General features: G+C 42.8%; 1 protein-coding gene across 1 annotated transcript in view; it reads left to right on the forward strand.

Moving 5' to 3' along the window:
• The first annotated feature begins 5 nt into the window (after window positions 1-5).
• Window positions 6-12606, forward strand: part of ACAD10 (acyl-CoA dehydrogenase family, member 10) — a 43382-nt gene continuing 30781 nt past the window's right edge. Inside the window, 2 exon segments of the mRNA XM_010841385.1 lie at window positions 6-349; window positions 4855-5054. Coding sequence (XP_010839687.1) covers window positions 6-349; window positions 4855-5054 — 544 coding nt within the window.

Raw genomic sequence — 12606 nt, forward strand, 5'->3', positions numbered from 1 at the left:
CACTCATGGGGCAGCCGCTGGCCGGTGAAGGCCCCGGCGGGCTCAGGCGAGGCTGGGAGGCGAGCCTAGAGGTAGAGAGGCCCGGGGCGGGCAGCGCCGCCACCGCCTCAGCGCCGCCGCCACCGCCTCAGCAGCAGCAGCAGCAGCAGCAGCACCACCTCCGCGAGCAACCCTTTGAGCCACAACAACCTCCACTTCCGCCTCCCGGCCGCCGTCGTTGTCCTGTGAGGTTACGCATGCGCGGGCCTGCGCGCTCTTTGATTGGGTGTGGCGGTAGCCACGTGACTGGTGTTTTCGCTAAGGTGAGCCTGAACCTTGCGTACGGAATCTGGAAGAAATCGTGGAGGAGGCACGTCACGGCAATCTCGGGAGCTGGGCTTTCATTAGGCGGACCGGTGGGTTTGCGTCCAGACCTGAGTTAGCCTACCTGAGAGACCTCGTTCTTAGCCCAGCTCATCTGACGGCGAGGGGTCTCTGACTCCGCGAGGTCTCCCAATTGTCCGAGCCACCCGCACCCTGCAGAGAGCTCTGGCTTCTTTTTGTCCTGTTTGATCTCTCGCTCCAACTGTAGGCAGGGTTGCTTTGGGTCAGCCACGCTTTACAGATCGGTGCTCTGAGGCATAGAGATGAATCCGTTTCTTTCTCTGAGGGCCAATAGGGAGTAGGGACTGTTGGGGTGGTGGGGATACATTGGTGAATAAGATGAACACCCAACTCCCGTTCTTATGGATTTGATCTTGTCCCTAGTTGTGTGACCTTGAGCGAGGTTTTTCATAAAATTGTGTGATATCCTTATACAGCTATGAGGATGAAGCAAGTAGAGGCTGTGACTCTGTTTACATTAATTTTTCTGAGAGTCCGCATTCTTTTCAATATCCCAGACTTGAGATTGAGGACAGGAGGAGAAGGGGGCGACAGAGGATGAGAGGGTTGGATGCATCACCGACCTAGCGGACATGAGTTTGAGCAAACTATGAGATAGTGAAGGACAGGGAAACCTGGTATCCTGCAGTCCATGGCGTAGCAAGGAGTCCGAAAGGACTTAGCCGCTGAACAACAGACTTGCCTTGGGCACGTGAACATGGAGGGCCACAATCAATACATATATAGCATATATGTGACAGGATGCTAATCGGTATATGTTATCATGACATGTAAGTGTGTCATAGGACACACTGTGTCCTGGACATATGTAGGTGTGTGGACTACAAATCCATATCATGACCACCTGATGTTTATACATTATGACTGCACACTATGAATTAGTTTCAGTGTACACTTTATATCATGATTTCTCAACCTCTGCACTGTTAACATTATTGGACTCACTAAGCCTTTGGGTTGTGTGTATGTCCTACATTTAATGGAATAGTTAGCACCATCCCTGGCCTGACCTACTAGGTACCAGTAGCACCTCCAACTGGTGAGCACCAAAATGTCTCCAGACATTCCCAGATGTCCCCTTGGGGCCAAAATTCCCCGCAGTGGCAGTTGCTGATTTTTGTGGAACTGTATATGTCATATGCATCCCACTATATGTATATAATATATGAGATCTCATGTGAACTTTTTTTTTTATAGTATATTACAGTAGCAGATAACATTTAATGGTGTGCCAGGTAATAACTTGAGTGCTTTATTAATACATACTTTATCTCTATGTAGTAGTAAGAATAACTTCATGAGAGAGATACTATAATTTTTCCCATTTTATGGAGGAGGAACCTGAGGCTCAGAGAGAGTCACTTGCTCAGGATCTCACAAGTAGGTAAGCGGCAGAGCTAGACTTTGAATGCAGGGAATCTGATTCCAGAGCCAACACTCAATCTCTACTAAACCACCTCTTTAATATGCAACAACTGGCCTTCTCTAGTGGCTCAGATGGTAAAGAATCTGCCTGCAATGCGGGAGGCATGGGTTCAATCCCTGGGTTGGGAAGATTCCTTGGAGAAGGGAATGACAACCCACTCTAGTATTCTTTCCTGGAGAATCCCATGGACTTAGGAGCCTGGTCCATGGGGTTGCAAAGAGTCAGACACAACTGAGCAACAACACTTTCACTTTTTCACACTGTGTGCATATTTATGAAAGTATAATTTAGGTAGCACATCTACATTACACATACTGAGAGGCAGAGAGAGAGAAGATGAATATTGTTTACGGTGGAGAAGGAAGATGCCAGTTCCAGAGAACTACTCACTAGAGATGGGCAAAATGGGCTTGTTACAGTACTCTGTAGCTGCCAAATACTATGCCTGCCACCTGTGTTCCCCTGTTTTCTGATTCATCCAGTTTATTCATCCTTCCAACTCATATTTCTATTCTGATTTTTGGCCTTGCCACACACCTTGCAGGATCTCTGTTCCTTGACCAGGGACTGAACCAGGGCCACAGCAGTGAAAGCCGGAAATCCTATTAGGTGAAGTGAAAGAAAGTGTTGTTGGTTCAGTTGTGTCTGACTCTTTGCAACCCTATGGATTGTAGCCCACCAGGCTCCACTGACCATGGGATTCTCCAGGCAAGAATACTGGAGTGGGTAGCCATTCCCTTCTCTAAGGGATCTCCCCAACCCAGGGATCTGCAGGTCTCCTGCATTGCAGGCAGATTCTTTACTGTCTGAGCCACTAGGGAAGCCAAGGGAACTCCTCCAACTCATGTTTTTACTGAGCACCTGCAACGTGTCTAGATATTATGCCAGGTCCTAGGGGATGGATAGACATGAAAATAAAATAAGGCCTTTCCTTAACAAGTTTACATTTAGAGGAGTAGATAGAGTCAAAAGAACTATGATGGGGTAAGTTGTCTAGTGAAGGTATGGATAAGAAGCAGTGAAAGTGGAAAAAAAAAATTAGTATCAGAGTCTTCCAAGAAAAAGAAAGACTAGCCTCTCTAGAGGAGATAAAGCTGATGCTGTGATGTAAAAATGAGTGGAAATTTACTAGCAAATAAAGCAGACTTCCCTGTAGCTCAAATGGTGAATCTGCTTGTGATGCAGGAGACCAGGGTTTGATCCCTGGGTTGGGAAGTTCCTCTGGAGAAGAGAATGGCAACCCACTCTAGTATTCTTGCCTGGAGAATTCCATGGACAGAGAAGCCTGGCAGGCTACAGTCCATTGGGTCACAAAGAGTTGGACACAACTGAGCAATTAACACACACAAACCAGGCAGAGGCGTTCCAGTCAGTGGGCAGGTACCACGGAGTTACCAGGATGTATGGTATGAGAAATCACAACCTTTTCTTGCTCTGAAGAGAGCACTGGGAAGTAAGAACAGCCCATCATCTCTAGTTGGAAGGAAGAAGCAGCTAGTTGTGGGAGCCCACTCATCCATTAGCTGGAGTATAAGGAGGACAGTGTCTTCAATGAGAATAAAAGTCACCCCTTCAGTATGAAAGTCAGCCCTTTTCATCTCTGTTAAGCCCTCATACAGAACTTGTTAACACTTTTGGAACCTATAAATAAATTTCTCCTTCCGTCAGTGACTTTGGCCTTGGCACAGAACATAAGTAAAAGCCAAAATGCAAATCAGTCTACCTTTTCATTTCAGCATTCGTGCCCCAATCCAGCAAATTTCCAACTACATAAGAAACACGTTATATCATCTTGAACTTTTACTTCCTAAGAGTTCTTTCTTTAGATTCTTCATACTTTATTTAGTCCTTACGGTGGCACTGAGGTGACTCCCATGAACATGCAGGCTGTCTTACCAACCTGTTTTGCTCTAACTGGCTTCTTAGTTTTTTAACCGTAGACATCACATGAGAAACCAAGATTTTCAAGTGGAACTGACTGCAAGTAGAATTTTTTGTTGTTGTTCTTTTTCCCAGGTTTTTATTTCAGACCTAAAAAAAATTGAAAGAATAGTACAATGATCTCTCATATACCTTTCATCACACGCTCTTCACTGAGACTAATTATTAACATTTTGCCACATTTATGTCTATTCATGTGAAAATGTTTGTATATCTATGTATACATGTACCTGTTATATGTATGTTTTTCTTTCCCCTGAACTTGTTGAAAGTAAGTTTAGAAAAGAGGCAGTGAAGATCAGGAGGTCATCGCCCTGCTCTGTAGGAGGGATGATAGTGTGGTGGCATTGTGAGTGCTAGGAGGAGGTGAGTACAGGGCACCCTGAGAAAGTACAGGAGAGACTGCTCATCTACCTCTTCTCAGGGCCAGAAGAGGTTTCATGAAGGAAGTGACAGGCAAACTACAACCTGAGGGACAATGGGCAGTTATCCAGGTAATGGATGGAAGGGAGCATTCAGGCCAGGGAAACAGCCTCACATGGAAGTGAGTGTCGAGATCACCCAGGCTAAGGTGAAGTACAAAGGAGAGCTGCTGCCCAAAGGGGAGAAGAAGTTCTCGGCCTTTTCAGGCAGCTTGAGGAGCTGAGAGTTTATTGTGAGGACGATGGGGAATCACTGGAGATTTTAAATGGGGGTAGGACATGATCAAATTTGCAATTTTGAATGAAGAGGCAAGGGGACCACTTAGGAGGCTGCTGCAAAGGTCTGTGGGTGAGATCACACAGTGAGTGGAGAGGTAGATCGAAATCTTCCAGAGGAAAGACTGGTCGCACCAAGCACCAGAATGGAGGTGTGTGACTAGGGGACTGGGGTGAGTCTAACTGTCTAGCTTGGGTTGCTGGGGAAATGGTGGAGCCCTTTGCTGGGCCAAGGACCCTAGGAAAGGAGTTGTCATGGAGGGCAGAGACAGTGAGTTCAGCTCTGGTTGTGTCTGAAATGCTGGTTGGAAGTCAGAGTAGACGTGCTGGTGGCACCCTGAGTGCCAGGATGGAGGTCCACTTGGAGGCAGTGAAGGCTAATCATGTCCTGTTTCTGCTTCACAGCCTTGGCCCCAACATGTGCCTAAGGCAGCTTCTGCAGTCCTCCCAGCTCCAGCGGGCTTGGAGGGCGGCCTTCCTGAAACACGTCCAGGGCAGGCACCCGGGAGCCTGGAGATGGACACATTCTGGAGGCGGCCCCTACAGAGCAGTGATTTTTGACATGGGCGGAGTTCTGCTTCCTTCTCCAGGGAGAGTGGCTGCAGGTGAGCTCTTCATTCTCCTTCACCTTTAGAGACTGGGGTGTGTGGGGGTGGGGGAAAGGAGGTGGTGAGGGGACATGACAGTGTGCCTCAGTGGGTGCTATTCTTGCTCTTGAATCAAATTCCAAGCAACAGTAGTGCTGCTGAGGATCTTGGGCAAGTGGTTTCACTTCTCTGAGTCAGTTTCCTCATCATTAGATTAATGCTAATGATAGTACATACTTCTTTGGGGTTTGGGGAGCATTAAGTGAGATCATTCATAGAAAGCACTTGATTAGCAGAATGAGTGCTTGGCTCATCCGAAATTCTCAGTAAATGACGAACTGTCATTGTTACGGGTAGAATTTAATTACCTTTCCCTGAGAACTGCTTCTGAATGCTGTAATCTCCCCTCCCTGCTTTGATTGCAGTCTTTCCTCTTCCACCAACCTCCCTCTACACCTGCTTTTATTACTATAAAATCAAACCTATAGGTTCTGATCATTTCTTTATCTGTCCTTCCTAACAGAATAGTGACTGAAGAAGGCAGAAGTTGATTTATTTTGTATATGAAAGCTAGGTATGTGGTCTGGGCTAGTATGTTGCTATATGATATCAGAGCTGTGGGCTCTTTCTATAGTGTCATTCTGCTATGGGTATTGTTCATTTCCAGTCTTACCTTATGGTCTCTGCTGGCTGCTTCATCTCTTGCTGTCACATTATCATTACAGCCAGCAGGAATGGAGATGGACCTTTCTTTTCGACCTGTACTGCTGGCTGATTAGGCAGTTCTCCATGCTAAGTCAACCTAAGTTCAGTTTTTCTGTGACCTTGGTCAAAAAATTACCTGGGTATACAAACTGCTGAGGTGAGCCTTTTTTGTTTCCTTCTAATTGCTTCAGCTCTAAGCTGAGCCCTAAGCTTTTCTTTTCCTCCACTCTTATTCTTCTTGCATTTACTCCAGGCCTGTTCCACACTCCCTGAGTCATTGTACTCCCCTACCCCAATCCTTCCTGCTTGGAAACATAAAGATCACTGGGCAAGAGTTTTCTTGACTTTCTCCAGAATATCTTGAGAAGCTACTTGCTTCTCTCCACTCCCATGGCCTCTGCCCAGGTTTAAATCCCCGACTTGTTCTACCTTTGAAATCATATCAGCTACCTGCGTCCTCTCTATGACTCTGGTCCTTTGGCTTTTTTGCACCACCCTCCACACAGCCCCCAGAATTAGTTTTCTAAAACATGCATCCGGGACTTCTCTCGGTGTCCAGAGGTTAGGACTCCATGCTTTCACTGCAGGGGGTGAGAGTTTGATCCCTGGTCAGGGAACCAAGATCTCACATGATGCCAAAATAACCCCACACATACACACATCTTACCCCTTCACTCTCCTGCTTCAAATCCTTGAGTGCCTGCACTCTTTCTCTTAGATTAAGTTGGGAAGCTTTTGTCTGGCATTAGGGGCCTCTTACAATTAGCCCACATACCCTTGTACCACACAACTTCCCACATGTGCCCACATTTCAACCATTTGATGTTCTTTAAACACATCTGCACCCCTGCACCTTTGCAAGTTCTGTTCCACCTGCTGGCAGCTACCCTTCCTTGCATCCTCTGTGTGCTCAAATCCTACCTATACTTTAATGACTAGTTAAATGGTATGGTGTTCAGCATGGTGCCTAAAATCTTTGAGCCCTCAGTAAATCAGATGATGGTTGTTATTGTTGACTTCTCTTCTGTCAAGACTCCTCTGACCTCCTTCCCTGGCAGAATGTCCCTGGATAGCAGCTTTCCAGTTCAGCTTAACACCAAGGGGTGTTTTAGCTGGCTATGGGATGTGTTCCTATCTCCTCTGTGGAGCAGTTAGAATTGGGGACCATGGGTCTGGGATGTGTTAACTTCACTTTTCCAGTGTCAGCTCAGAGCTGGTTCAGGTGTTCATTCAGTAAAGGTTTGTTGGATGGATAAAGAAGGAAATAATAATGCCTTCTACTTTCTCCTTGTTGTTTTTCTTGACTGGAACTCCTAATGTTATTTATTCATTAAAAAGGCCTATGGGACTTTCCTGGTGGTCAGTGGTAGTTAATAATCTGCCTTACAATGCAGGAGATTTGGGTTTGATCTCAGTCGGGGAGCTAAGACCCCACATGCCTCAGGGCAACTAACCCCAAGTGCTGCAACAGAGATCCGCCTGCCGCAAGTAAGACACGATGCAGTCAATAATAAACAAATAAATTTTTAAAAACTGCCATCCCAGATAAAACAAAATGACCCATATCAAGGGTCACTGGAGCAGCAAGTACTAGAATTCAGATCACCTCTAATGGCATACTTTTTTTTACATTTAAGCCAGAGGTCAGTCAGTCAGCTATAGCCTGTGGACCAAATCTGGTCTGTTGTATGGTTTTGTATAGTTCATCAGCCAAGAATGGTTTTTATGTTTTGAAATAATTAAAAATGTCAAAACAAGAATATTATTCTGTGGCATGTGGAAATTATACAAAATTCTAATTTCAGTATCCATAAAAATGAAGTTGTGTTGGAACACAGCCATGTTCATTCATTTACATAGTGTCCATCTGTGGCCCTTCTCACAAAGTTTGCAAGGCCCTGATTTCAGCTATTAGTTTACTATAAAATCAGTGTACACAAAAAATTAAATAAGAGTACAGCCCAAACATTTTAGCATAGCATTCAGGGAGTGTCATATGATCAGACTGCTTAATTTTTGTCAGTGTGATGGATAAAAGGCTATCTCTGTGTGTTTTTTCCCCTCTGTATGTTATTTTAATATTCAGGTTGAATGCTTTTTTTGTATATTAATTGGTCATTTTTCCCTTTCTGTGAATTGCTCATTTTTATTGTTGATTTGCAATAATAAACTTTTGTCATATCACATACAAATATTTCTCTGTTCTGGGGCTTCTCTTTTATTTTATGATAATGTTTTTGCTGTACAAGAGTTTTCATTTTTGATATCAAGAAAATCATCTGTTTTTTTCTATGTCTTGAGTTTTATGAGTCTTGGCTAAGAAAAATATATTCAAATAAAGATGTTCTGTATTGTTTTGGAGTTTTTTCTGATTTGGGTATTTAATCTGTTGGGAATTTTTGTGGTGGTATGAAAAAGAGATTTAATTAAATTTTTTCCTTATAGAAACTCATTATGACAGTCTCCTTTATTGAATAGTCAGTTCTAAAAGTATATAAACTATGAAGATAAATTTCCTGCTTGCTCCTCCACTACTTTTCAATCAGTTCCAGACTTCATTCATTATCACTGTGAAAAGTTTATTGTTTATATTTAAAAAAATTTCATCTATGTATTTGAGAATGGGTGTGTGTGTGTTTGTGTGTGTGTGTGGAAAATGTGCATACCAAAACTGAATCATACTATACAAACTATTCGGTACATTTTCTTTTCTTTTTGACTCAGTATAATATCTTTGCAACTTTTCCACATCAGTAGGCATAAGTCTAGTTCAGGGATTAGCAAACTCTTTCTGTCAAGGACTAGATAGACTTTCAGGGCCATAATAGCTCTATCACAACTATTCAGCTCTAGTGTTAGAGCCAGAAACAGCCCTGGACAGTGGTAAACAAGTAGGTGTGGTTGTGTTCCAATAAAACTTTATTTACAAAAAAACAGATGGGAGACAGATTTGGCCCCCAGGCCATAATTTTCTGACCTTTGGCCTAGTTTATACATTTCAACATTTACATGGTATTCCATTATATGGATGTACCATGGTTGATTTAACCAGCCCTTTATTAACATACATGTAAGTTTCTAGTTTTTGTTATGAGCAGTTCTGCCCAATAGCCATGTACATAATTTTTGCTTACTTTTATAAATACATCTGTGGGAGGAATTCCTGAAAGCAGAATTATCACATCAAATGTAAATGTACATTTAAAATATTGTATTCGGGACTTCCCTGGTGGTCTGGTGGCTAAGACTCTGTGCTCCCAATGCAGGGGACCCAGGTTCGATCCCTGGTCAGGGAACTAGATCCCATATGCCACAACTAAGAGTTGGCCTGTTAAAATTAAAGATCTTGCCTGCCACAATGAAGATCCTGTGTGCCACAATTAAGACCTGGCATAGCCAAATGAATAAATAAATATTTAAAAGTAAAATAAAATGTTGCACTCCATAGAGGTTGTGCTTATTTATACCCCCATCAACAGCATAGGAGAGTGCCCCTTTGCTTGCATGCTTGCCAACTCTTAAGATCCTAAAAATTGCTCTAACTTTAGTTCTAAAATTAAAGAGGTATTATTATTTGGATTGAGTTTTATAAGTTTTGCTGTTCTCAAAAGACATTCTGAGTTGGTCACATTGGTGATTTCTGAAGAATGGGATTACTTTGTCATTTTACTTTCTTTTTTAAACCTTTCTATATTGTCTGAAATATTTTCAATGCAAGGCACTGCTTTATTGAAAGAAAATGTATAAAGTATACTAGGTCTTAGATATCATTATGAATGCTATATATATTTTTGCCTCATAGCAGCTGTATTGTAGAAAGAAACATCTTTGTTAAAAAAAAAGCAATTCCTATACAAATGCTCACAGTAGAAACAATACTGATCCACCACCCACTGCCTTAGCTCTCTGTGGACCAAAATTTTCTTCTTTATTCTATAAAACAACACCCCCAAGTGAATGTTTCAGTGTACCGGCTACACTGCCCTGAAGGATTACTACAGCCTACAAAATGAAGGGCTTGTTTTGGAGTGCTGTCAAAATCTGGTTTATTCCCTCATGTACTTCCTAACCATGTGCCAGGATCATGTGAGTGACCTAATACATATGAACCAGCTAATAAGAGACCAGGGAAGAAAATTCATAATGTAGTGTCCAGCATCATCTCAAGCTGGTGGCATGGACTGATGCTTGGCAGCAGTGTCCCCTCAGTCACACAAATTATTACTGCTGTTCCCTGGGAGCTCTAAGGCTGAGATTTTCCATTTCCTGAATTTCTCTGAATTCCCAGTAGAACCCACCTGGCACCACAGTGATGCCACAGAACCTGTATGGTAATTACCCTGTTCCCCAAACTTCAGCTGTTTGTCCATATATCGTTTCACTTACCATGTGTTTCACTTTTGGTAGAGTGGGAGGTACAGAATCATATCCCTTCTGGAACTATAGTGAAGGCCTTGATCTCAGGTGGCGAAAATGGGCCCTGGATGAAATTTATGAGAGCAGAGATAACAACAGAAGATTTCTTACAAGAATTTGGGAGACTTTGCCCTGAAATTGTGAGTGATAAACATATTTTCCATATTCTTTTCGTCTACAATAGTGGGTGCAACACTCATCCATTAAATTGGTTAAACTAAAAACAAAGAAGAGAAAACCTGATAACCCCTTATAAGATTTTAAGCTATTTCTTCCACCCCTAGGTACTCAATTTTAACTGCACGAATGAAAAATAAAAATATTATATACCCTGCCCCTCCATAAGCTATTGTGTATATGACCCTGGAATTGTTACATAATGGCTTTGATCAGAAAGCTTGTTTAACGCAGTGATAACATTGAGCCTTTCTCTGGACTATGCGTTGTTCTAAGCTCTTTATTTATATTAACTCACATACCTTCACAATAACCCTGCTAAAATATAATTTAAAATATAGTCAAGTTCTATGGATGGATGGTGGGTTTGATTGCACAACAATGAATGTACTTAATGTCACTCAGAGGGCTTAAAATACTAAATTAGATGTTATGTGTTTTTATAATTTAAATATTTAAATAAGCTTGTATTTAAATATATAAATATACATAGAAAACCTTATGCTAAGTGATAGAACGAAGCCAATACAAAAAGACCACATAATACACAGTTCTACTTATATGAAGTATCCAGAACGGGTAAATCTTTAGAAACAGAAAGTAGAGTTGTTATTCTCTAGGTCTAGGAGTATTGGGGTGGTGGAGGCGCCAAATGGGTAGTGACTGCTAATGGATATGGGTTTCTTTTTAGGGTGATAAAAATGTTCTAAAACTGACTGTGGTGATGGTTGTATAACTTTATGAATATATTAAGAAGCACTGAATTTTACAGTTAAGTGGGTCAGCTGTGTGATATGTGAACTGTATTTCAATAAAGCTGTTGGGAAAGATGAGGACAGGAGAAGAAGGGGATGACAGAGGTTAAGATGCTTGGATGGCATCACTGCCTCAATGGACATGAGTTTGAGCAAACTCTGGGAGATAGTAAAGGACAGGAAATCCTGGCATGCTGCAGTCCATGGGGTCACAGAGAATTGGATATGACTGAGTAACTTAACAGGAGAAGGCAATGGCACCCCACTCCAGTACTTTTGCCTAGAAAATCCCATGGACAGAGGAGCCTGATAGGTTGCAGTCCATGGGGTCGCTAGAGTCGGACATGACTGAGCGACTTCACTTTCACTTTTCACTTTCATGCATTGGAGAAGGAAATGGCAACCCACTCCAGTGTTCTTGCCTAGAGAATCCCAGGGACGGCGGAGCCTGGTGGGCTGCCATCTATGGGGTCGCACAGAGTTGGACACGACTGAAGCGACTTAGCAGCAGCAGAGTAACTTAACAATAACATGAAACTGTTGTGAAATGTGTGTGTGTGTGTGTGTATAATATAGCAGACTCACCACTGCAGATTTTGAAATATGATAAAGTAAGAGTTTTCAAAACCCAAACAGATAGAATTTGGACACACAAAAAGTGATCAGAAATTGACCTTCAGTGCATAATGGTGAAGCTCAGGCAATGCAGAATCATCAAATGTCTTCTGAATTCCCCAAAGGAATCAAATAAAAATTAAATTACATCTGCTTAATTCACTTTTAGAGTTTAATGTATCTTCTTAGAGTCTTCTGAATCTTTTTAAAAATTGACAGTCAGTGAGTGAAATGAAGAACTCATTTAGGGACTTCCCTGATGGCCCAGTAATAGGGAATCTGCCTAGCAACATGGGATGCAGGTTCGATCCCTGGTCCCAGAAGAGATTCCACATGCTGCAGGGCAGTTAAGCCCACAGTGCACAACTAGACTCGATGCAGCCAAATAAGTAAATAAATACTTATTTTACAAAACTCATTTAACTGGAATGTTGATGTAAATAGCTCCATTCCCTAATGACTCATGTTTTACAACCTTATATGCAAAGTTCTGCACCAGGGCTGAAAGAGAATTCCTTTTGGCAGCAAGCCAGAGGCCTGGGTTAGTGGCAGGAAGCCTGAAATACGTGTTTTTCTGTGTTGGTGATAAGCTGTTCTTACTCTTAATGATGGCTGGTTCTCTTCTCTGCTGCTGCTGCTGCTAAGTCACTTCAGTCGTGTCTGACCCTGTGCGACCCCATAGATGGCAGCCCAGCAGGCTGCCCCATCCCTGGGATTCTCCAGGCAAGAATACTGGAGTGGATTGCCATTTCCTTCTCCAATGCATGAAAGTGAAAAGTGAAAGTGAAGTCACTCAGTCGTGTCCGACTCTTAGCGACCTCATGGACTGCAGCCTACCAGGCTCCTCCATCCATGGGATTTTCCAGGCAAGAGTACTGGAATGGGGTGCCACTGCCTTCTCT

Source organism: Bison bison, unplaced genomic scaffold, assembly GCF_000754665.1.
Source record: "Bison bison bison isolate TAMUID 2011002044 unplaced genomic scaffold, Bison_UMD1.0 scf7180017864160, whole genome shotgun sequence".
In the NCBI taxonomy this organism is placed as follows: domain Eukaryota; kingdom Metazoa; phylum Chordata; class Mammalia; order Artiodactyla; family Bovidae; genus Bison; species Bison bison.